The sequence below is a fragment of the Rutidosis leptorrhynchoides genome, chromosome 7 (genome assembly GCF_046630445.1).
Source record: "Rutidosis leptorrhynchoides isolate AG116_Rl617_1_P2 chromosome 7, CSIRO_AGI_Rlap_v1, whole genome shotgun sequence".
Classification (NCBI taxonomy): Eukaryota; Viridiplantae; Streptophyta; class Magnoliopsida; order Asterales; family Asteraceae; genus Rutidosis; species Rutidosis leptorrhynchoides.
The window spans coordinates 337460358-337470357 of NC_092339.1; the positions used below are offsets into that span (position 1 = coordinate 337460358).

The following is a 10000-nucleotide window of genomic DNA, read 5'->3' on the forward strand; positions in this document are numbered from 1 at the left end:
CAGTAAGAGAGAAGAGAGAAAAAATAACATATTTGTTTTGCTTTCCTTTGATAAATCTCAACATACACATACAGAGTATTATCGATTAATGTATTAATATAATTGGATTATATTAATACGATATTTGAGTTTGGACTAGCATCCATTGACGGTCGTTTGAAGTATAGTGTGGACTATCCAAAGAGACGGTCATACTTTTGATCGTAAGTTTTTCTCCGTCTCATCAATTTCTTTAAGAAAGGTATATAGTTAACTCCTCTTTTGTTTTATATTCATGAAAATTATTATAGTGTAATTGGATCATTGGAATAAATTAATCGTGTGCATGTTTCATTAAATATATGATTATATAATCTTGTAAATGTTTTTATTAAATAATAAAAGATTATTATTTTAACTATCCGCTACGTTAATCTGAAATTGGTAAAAGTACACACGGTTTTCCAATAGGAAACGTACCACGCTTGTTGATAAATTCGTTGTCGCTGTGAAGGTAAATCTGAACCCAACTTGAATATTATTACGTTATTAGGCTTGTGTAATCATACCGTAATAGTATAATTAATCCAAAACTATGTAAAGCAACCGTTAAACTATTGATTCGATGACTATATCAAAAGTTTTGGGACTTAAAACGTCAATTTTATGGCAAATAGGTTCCCAAAATTTCTAGTAGCTAGTAGTCTGTCGTTTAATAATATTGAATTTATTAAAAATTAGAACAAATTATAAAAAGAATATATCATCATCTTATAATTTGTTCTAATTTTTAATAAATTCTATATTAGTAAACGACAGACTACTAGCTACTAGAAATTTTGGGAACCTATTTGCATAAAATTGACAAATAATGTTTGGCGGTATCGAGGTCACCTTTACAAATTTGAGGTTGAGGGTTCGAGTCTTATTTAGGATATTTCGTGGTGTATATATTCGTGTTAGTATTAGGTGGGTGGGTGAGTTTGCATTTAAAAAAAAAAATGAATATATAAGTAAGATTATACTCTGTATAAAGTTTATTAAAAATTCAATTAAAGTAACAAATAATGTTTTAATTCTATATAAACACGCCATTAAAAGTGGTTTGAAAAACATTATTATTGGTGTAGAGCACTCAAACCACATGAACTAACGTAAATGGTGTAGTGCAGCTAATAGTTTCCAGAATCTGTATATGTTTAAATAGTGTTCTGCGCATTATTTATTTTTTTTTTATTATTTTTTTTAATGAAAATCATGTATATGTTTTATGTTATCAACGTGCAGCTTAAGTAGTGAGAATGAATCTAGCTGCTGATAGACTAAGCAGCTTGCCAGACGATATCATCAACAAAATTCTCTCTTATATCGAAACCAAAGATGCTATCAAAACTAGTATTTTGTCATCTAGATGGAAGTATACATGGAAGTCAATCCCACATTTCAATTTCGATACTCATGATATTTTGATTCATTACGCAAGTTCTCTGAGTATGTTACTCATGTTCTGTCTTCCTGCGATAATGAAAAAAGAATTGTCGTCTGTTAAACTTTGTTTTCGTGGAGAAGTTAGCCAAGCGTTTGTCGAACCGATTATGAACTATGCGTTTTCGCACAATGTCCAGAAGATGACTATTATTTGTTCGTACGGAAAGCAGATCGAATTCCCTCTTTCTCTTTTTATTTCTCAGTCTCTTAAAGATCTCACTTTGTTTGAATGTTCAATATCAACTACAATCAAATCATCTTGGGACCTACCAACTTTAACAACGTTGCATTTTGATCGTGTCAATTTGAGTAACGTAATTCCTTTCCAAGACGGAGAAAGCACCAGCACCGAAGTTAGCCATGCTAAAGATGATGTTGAGTATGGTGGTCTTTTTTCTAAGCGCCCAAACTTGAAAAATCTCACCTTAAGTGACTGCAACATATATGTTGATGATTTCACCATTTACCATTCTCAACTTTCTAACTTCTCGATTAAAAATGGACGTTCGTATTCTGTTGTTAATGTGGTAGCACCTCATTTGAAGGATCTCACTGTTGTAAAATTCAAAGGGGATTTTATGATTTCTGCACCTAAATTATCCTCATTGACGTATGAAAGCGAATACTATACCGAGTTGTATTCCGCATATGGTTTCTCTTCTTTGGAGAAAGTGGATTTCTATATTTCTTGTCCATATGATGAAGATGCTCCCAAAATTATTCACGTGCTTCAACAGTTTGGAAATGTCAAATATTTTACGCTTGGATTGGAAGTTGTAGAGGTATTCATTTTTTAATGTTCGCACGTGAATCTATCAGCACTTCATTCTATTTTAAACACACTTCAGAGCCACCTTTTTCAAAGCACACAATCACGTCAGAATTGATGAAATCAAAATCCGTAATTTCACCAACACCCAGAATCAACCCTAAAACATGATAATCAAAGGCAATCACGTCAGAATTGAACTTGATACTCCAACTCGATACAACATGCTATTCAATTTGATTATAGATATATATATCGATTGATACACTGATGCAACATGAAAATTCAAATTAAAGATAGATCTAACCTGATGTCGATATTACACAAGGCATGATTAAACCTTCTGAAGGCGCTTGATTTTCTGATTCATCCACAATCGCATTTTGTGATTGTAATGGCGGTTTGATGTATTAGGGTTTGAAGATGAGGCGTAACGTTTGATTTTGTGGGGATTTTTTTCTGTGTTAATTCATTACTGTTTAGATTAGATGCCAGCGTGTGGATTAGTGGGTGATTAGAGATGTCATTAGAGATTGCCATGTGACTAATCACAATTAAGGAGTCATTAGAGAAAGCCACGTTGGATTTATATTCATGGAGAAAACCAAGTGAGGTTTATTATCAAATACAACCTGATTACAAATGACAACCGAGGCTTCCTTTTTATAGGCGAGCCATAATACTATTTACAGATTCCCTGGGACCCGCGCACTACCTATACATTATTGCGCATCGAAACTTATTTAATTTTACACCGCACACGTCACTTACATTATTGAATCCTATGGCCTACATGGCCTATACACTTATCACGCGTATATACAATACAATTATTACAAGGGCGTTAACTATATTACATTATTGGTATGGCCCGCGTGGGACCCACTTGATTATCTCCCCCCGCGCGGATTTATAACGGGCTCTATCTTCTTGCTCGGTGCGAGTTAAATTTTTCCGAGACCACCGTTCAACTCGAAAAAGTCTCACGAACCCGACGGGACTAACTATACGCAAAACGGACACTTTTTAAAAAACGCTTAACACAACGACAGCCCGTATATTTATGTTCGCCTCAAGTTAAAGTTTTCCGACAGTACCGTTACACTCGAAAAATTTTTAGTTAATCTTAATCTATTTGCTGACATGTTAATCACTAGACTAATTATTATTAACAACTAATGATGCCACGCTGTGCAAACAAAATAGATAAAAAATACCGATCGTCAATCACAATTTTCCTTCGTCTGTTCAACCCAAACCAAACTCAAACCCTAAATCGTCGTCTCTTTCACCCATTCGATACCTAAATTGATGATTCAAGTTCCATTTTTTGGCCCAAAATCATGATTGTAATTTCTCAAACGAGTTCAAAAGAGAATCCATCACTTAAGGTAAATTGAACCAATTTCTGCAGGTATCAAATTCGCTTTTTTGTAACCGTCCACTCACGTATGTGAATTATTGAATTAATATCAAACTTATAACAATAAGTTTCTGACGGGCAACCATAAGGGTTACCACAGCAATAGCATAGGTTTTCGATATTGTCGACTGAAAACCTGATTTCTGGCAACAATCTCATCTGGCGAACCGACGATGAACACCTACAATTACAATTTTTAATATCCATCAAAAACAAAACAACAATCGATAGAGTGTGACAGCCAAATACAGCCATTCCATTTTGCCACGTGTCGCTTCACGATTGGTTGAGCAGGCTGTCACAAAAAACAAACCGTACGTTCATCCCTCTTCTCATACAAACCCTAAATCTTAAAAGATTCAATCGAAAAAAACAAACCCAACCTAAAACTGAGTCTATTCATGCGGAAAATAATCCAAACTTAATCGTTAATCCTTAATCCCTTTTTCTTCCTCTTTCTATACTGACGTTCAGCAATTGGATTAGGGTTCCGATTTTTTGCAATCAATTAAACAAAACGAAATCAAAAAGGATTCAATCGTTAATCTGTACGTGTGTGACGATCGACAACCGTATGCCTTCATCTATGTTTCCGATTTCATTAATCTTAACAGTCTTCACCGATTTTAATTTCGGATTCTCATCGATTTCATGATGGATATCACGATTAAAGTACATAGTAAGTAGCAGTTGCTTTATCTTCTTCATCTCTATTATGTGTTTTTACAAGAAATTTTAATCTATATTTTTCTGTTATGTTTGATTAGGGTTCATATTAAATCATATACCTTTGTGCAACATCTTATGAATTTAAATTGATTTATTCTCTTTTTGATGTCTGATAACACACATCCTACTATGAACCAGGTAAATCGATTTCAGATTATTTATAAATTTATAAATGAGCTAACCGTGTGGGTTATATATTTTCTTTTGTTTTTGAAGGAATCATCCTAATTAATGGAGAGATTTAGTGCCGGTTGGAAGATAATGATAAAACTGTTTTGATTCTCTAAAATTATTTATTTATAAATAGATTAAGGTATTCGTGTTTATATCATCCGATACGTGCTCTCTAAAACTAATAAACACGATTTATTGAATACATGCTCACACCGTACATCAGTTGATCTCAAAGTATGATTTTTTAATTAGGAAACGAGTTTATACATTATCTCTATTATGAGTAAAGACAACCTTGTATTTTACACTAGCCAATTGTTGATGTTTGCAGGACAAGTGGAGGAACCTGCTGAGAGTGAGTTTCACACAGTTACATGCTGATAAAGAGGTAAGCAAATTTTAATTTCAGTGACTTTTCATGAGTCTATACTCTGATGGTTACAACCCGTTTACTTATGAATGGGTCAGTTAGGGTGGTTGTTTATTGTAACTAAGTCAAACTGGTTAAATTGAGGAGTTAAGCTAAAGGGTAATGTGCTAAACGAGTCAAGCCGGTTGATAGTCGCTCAATTTCTATCATTAATGCATATAGTTATTATTTTAGATTATCATTGTAATGATATTGTTTTTAGATCATAGTTAAAATAAATATATATTATTTTGGTATATTAAAGGCCAAAAAATGTTTGCGGGATTATCCAGTCATCTCGTTTGTGTGTCATGTAAGTTGATTACAGAGTGTTACTTGAAGCAGGTACAAAACTCTAAGAAGCATGCATCAACTCCGATCCCGATACCAATTCTGTTAAGAGTGAGAGAGCTTGCAGAAATACAACCCCAGGTGAGTCCAGTTATGAGCGCCTTGAAATTTGAGGCACGTAGTAGTAGAAACTTAAATAATATAAGGTCTGGATTTTTGTAGTAGTGTAAATTGCTTGTTGGAGTTAACTGAAGCTAGGAATCGAAAACACGGGAATGAAGAGACGTTACGTACGAGGGTTCCGATTTTGCTTATCATTTGTTAAGGATTCATCAAAAAACAATTGCCGCTCCCAAAATATCATCACACCAAAATCCCTAAACCTATCGTGATAATCAAGATCAGTTACAATCAGAATCAAATCTGAATAAAGGCTGCGTTATACAAACCCATCACATACAAACACAATACCTTAATTGATTGCACCGAAAAAACACACTGATTAATAATTCAAAATCAAGATCACGCGACTGAAAAACCAAAAGAAAAAAAGATCGTCATAGCAACCTTTCATCATCTATCTCCGATTTGAACATTCCATCAAGTCTTTTATGTAACCAGGTATCTTACTAAACGTGTGTTTTAAATTTCAGTTTTTAACACATGTATTGATGAAATCAGGGTAAGTTTAATTGTGGATTTAAAAAAAATTAGGGTTTGTATTGGATAGTCAAAACTTATTAATGCTTAACAATAATGTACTACAATTACCCAATTGTACATTCATTAGCCAATCAAAAACACATGATTATTTTTGCAAAGCGTATGACTTAAACAGAAAAGTTTATAATTGTATTGAAATCAAAAGACAATCCCTATTTATACACAATTCAATAAAGATAACTCGAATTTAACAAAATTAAGAATTTTAAAAGCAAATAGAGCTTAATTAAAAAACAAACCTCGAAGAAACGGAAGTGATAAACTCGCACACATTCAGGTTGCTAAATGATGGGACGTGATAACGGGAGTGGTAATTTAACTTCCTACAATTTCGGATGGAACATCAATTTAGTGTTGCCGATTCGTTGTTGTTACTCACTCAGCTTGGACACTTGGACTTTGGCACATTTTTGTTAATACATTTGGACAGTTACCCAATTCATTGGTAAGTTTGTTGTTACTCTACTTTCTATGTTTAATTGTGTGCCTATTTGGATATTGATTATATGCGATTTTGAACTCACCACTTACGAATGAGAAATTCTGTATATTATTTAGGAGTTCGTGAAGTAATGCTTTTTGTTAACTAAATTAGGTTTCATTGTGTTTATTATTGAACCCAATGGTAATTCTCATAGAATCTCCGGTGTATGGAATAATCTGTAACTCGAAAACTGAGGTTGATCATCATAATCAGCATTACCATCATCAGTCTTAGGAGACTGATAGTATAGAGGTTCCTAAAAATGACAGGTATGGTATAAAATTGCATTGTTACTTTTAACGGATAATAATTGTAATTGTATTAATGGTTTACTTTACTTAAAATTGATGGGCTACTCAAGTTGTGATTAACTATGTTTCTTAATCATATTACCTCTTTTGCGTTATAGGTTGGGTCCAACACACACGATTCTTAACTATTATGTGCTTCTTTACAGATAGGTGCTCTGATGGAAGCTGTGTAATAAGTACTTTGAGACCCGAGGAATACAAAAAGAACTCAAGAATAGAGACTGTGATGCGATTTTTGTAGGTTCCTATTTTTCTACATTACTTATCTGAATGTGAGTTATATTTTTCAATATTATGTAATATATATTTGATGCAGGTACACCTAAAGTGACCTGTTTTATCATTATGTTATTTGTGATTTCATTCGGTAATGATGGGAGAAATCGAAAGAGATAGTCAAATGAAGGGTTTTCAATTGAAAATTTTAGTCTTGAAATGAAAGTGATCCTGATGTACCACTATCTTATATTGTAAGTATTTGTTATCTTTTTGTATCGTATCTCTAAAATTGCTTGTGATCACATCGCCTGCAGGGCTAATTATGACAATGTTTCTGCAGGGCTAATATTGTCTTTGTGTGTTATCATACAATAATTTTGCCTCAATGGAAAGTTAGGTAGGTAATCTTATGATAATGATTTATGATAATGATGATGATGATGTTGTTTTAATATGAAAATATATGATCCCTTTATTATAATGTAAGTGTGTCTTTTTTATATTTCAGACAAAATTGGCTCACCCTCATAAAGTCCATGTGACCCAAAAGCATAGCAAAAATTCCAGGTCTAATTATCACACTAAGGTCACTTTGGGTCACTTTCAAGTTCGATAAGTTCCTTTACGTTTAATTGATCGTTATTATAGGTTATTCGTATTGTGCTGATTATTATGTTTTTGTGATTACAGCTCATCACAATAATGTAAACAAATAAAGATCCTAAGGCTCTTTATATATATATATATATATTTATATATATATATATATATATATATATATATATATATATATATATATATATATATATATATATATATATATATATAGGGGCAGGATCAGTGGGGAAGTAAATCGGGACACTCCGACTTTCGGTGTCCTTGCTTTTGACAATTAAAACATGTGGATTTGTTTGTAGCCGGCTTTGGGCATTCACGAGAGATGTGACCCCTTTGTCCACAATTATAGCAAGTCGGGAGAAAATTTCCGGAACCACCCTTCTTCACGCTATTAACACTTTCAGAACCCTTCTTGTTCTTTTTGTTTAAAAAGTTCGAATGACTCGAACCTTCAAATTTTCTCTTAGGGGAAGAGAAATCACTTCTTTTCGGGACCTCCGGTTCAAAACCCCGAGCTAACTCAAACAACTCTTCAAAAGACTTAGCCATTCCCCGACTAATCTTACCCTTCAACTCATCGCTTAAGGTACGATAGAAATATTGCATCAACATTTGATCATCACCAACATACCCCGGACAAAAACGAGTCTTTGACAAGAAGGTAGACTTGAGAGTAACCAAGTCCATCGAACCTTGTTGCAAATTACGCAACTCGTCCCGGATTCTATTAAGATCGGCTTGAGTCCGGTATTCCTTAAAGAATTCCCTTCTAAACTCTTCCCACGATAAGCTCATACATTGCTCTTCACCGTACACTTGAATTTTACCACCCCACCACAGCTTAGCCTCTTCACGCAACATACTAGAACCGTATCTCGTTTTCTTCTCGGGAGGGCATTCACCGGTACGAAAAGCCCCCTCGATGTCGGAGATCCAACATGTACTTTTCAACGGATCCCTCACCCCATTAAACATGGGAGGTTGAGCATCCTTGAAGTTCTTATAATGGATGTCTCGCCTTCCATGTCCACCATTACCACCACCCCCTTCACCCGGAGGATTAATGTTTCTAGATTCGAATGCCTCTTCGATCGCGGCATTCATTCGTTCGTTAATTAACTCGGTTATTTGCTGATCAACCGATTCTTGGAAGACCTTTCTGACATTCGTGAGGAATTCCGCTTTTTGATGTTTAAAGATGGCCTCAACCTTAGCCGTGAACATGGAGTCTTCGCTCGTACCTCCGTTATCGGTGTCATGCCTGTTTCTCATCTTCATTCTAAGAAATGAAATAGATTAAACAACAAACCAAAAGGAAACGACATATATATACCACACCGCCCATCTTGCTTTACGATTCGTCGTACATCGCTTGTTTGACACGATTTGAACCCGTAACAATAGTAGCTAGTCATTTTTACGCGAGCACGTCGTATTAACTCGCTAGTACAACATCTATCTCGCTCAATGATTGCAACACAATAAGAAATAATTAATCACAAGTTAGTTCGCCTAAACCTTGGCACTAACCAAGCCCGGTCCGACCCGCATCTTACAAGTCCCGCATACAATTAAGCACACATAAAATTCTAAGTCTAGGCACCTATCTCAAGTCGCCTAAATCCCTTAGACCATGCTCTGATACCAATTGTAACGACCCGCCTTCGATTACCAAAACACGACACATTTTTTTTTTAAAGGAAGCAGAAATCTGGCCAGACCAATATGCGTGGTGCGCATAGGGTTGCGCGGCGCGCTCTAAAGCCCAGTTCCAGGTCAGAACGTGTACCAGCCTGGTGACATTTGGTTCAGCCCAATTACGCGGCGCGCATTACATCATCAGAGTTGTTGTTTGACAGTCTCACATAAAAAAACCCAAACTTCCAAAATCGAATTCTTACAACATTAATTCGATTACGAGCAATATAATTTAAATAATTCCAAAGATTAGAGTTTACAAAAAGGGGTACGATGACCCATACATCATCAATATGTTTTTGACCCGCGAGTTAATTACCAAACAAAAGACGAGCATGGTGTTTGAGGTTAAACTACCCATAAACTAGGTCGAATCACAAAAGCCTCCACTATCATAACAAAGTGGGAAATCTCTAATCCAAACGAATGCCCTTGCCTTTGTCCACGCCGGAGCCTAAAAAGGTGAACAACGAGAGGGTAAGCAAAACGCTTAGTGAATGCAATAATTACACACATACATATATAATCTACTTACCTGCAGTCACTTACACAAATATCGCATACACGCTAGCATGTTAAAATGCATACCATTGCAAGGTATAACACTAAATCTACGATAACACGAGCTAGCACAACAATAACATATAACACGAAATATAATATGCTACACTACAACACATAACCA

At 34.8% G+C, this 10000-nt stretch overlaps 1 protein-coding gene and 1 long non-coding RNA gene across 4 annotated transcripts; both read left to right on the forward strand.

Moving 5' to 3' along the window:
- The first annotated feature begins 1280 nt into the window (after positions 1-1280).
- On the forward strand, positions 1281-2264 carry LOC139860328 (FBD-associated F-box protein At3g52670-like). Its single transcript, XM_071849095.1, has one exon. The coding sequence runs from the start codon at positions 1281-1283 to the stop codon at positions 2262-2264; it is 984 nt and encodes a 327-aa protein (XP_071705196.1).
- Positions 2265-4048: 1784 nt separating this feature from the next.
- On the forward strand, positions 4049-7620 carry LOC139858588 (uncharacterized). 3 transcript variants are annotated; one of them, XR_011763002.1, is made up of 8 exons: positions 4049-4338; positions 4894-4950; positions 5317-5883; positions 6263-6738; positions 6927-7017; positions 7097-7250; positions 7340-7396; positions 7508-7620. It is a non-coding gene; the product is annotated as an uncharacterized lncRNA (long non-coding RNA). The 3 variants fall into 3 exon arrangements; XR_011763001.1 differs by having other exon boundaries at positions 6263-7017; XR_011763003.1 differs by lacking the exon at positions 4049-4338 and adding an exon at positions 4764-4796 and having other exon boundaries at positions 6263-7017.
- The last annotated feature ends 2380 nt before the right edge of the window (positions 7621-10000 follow it).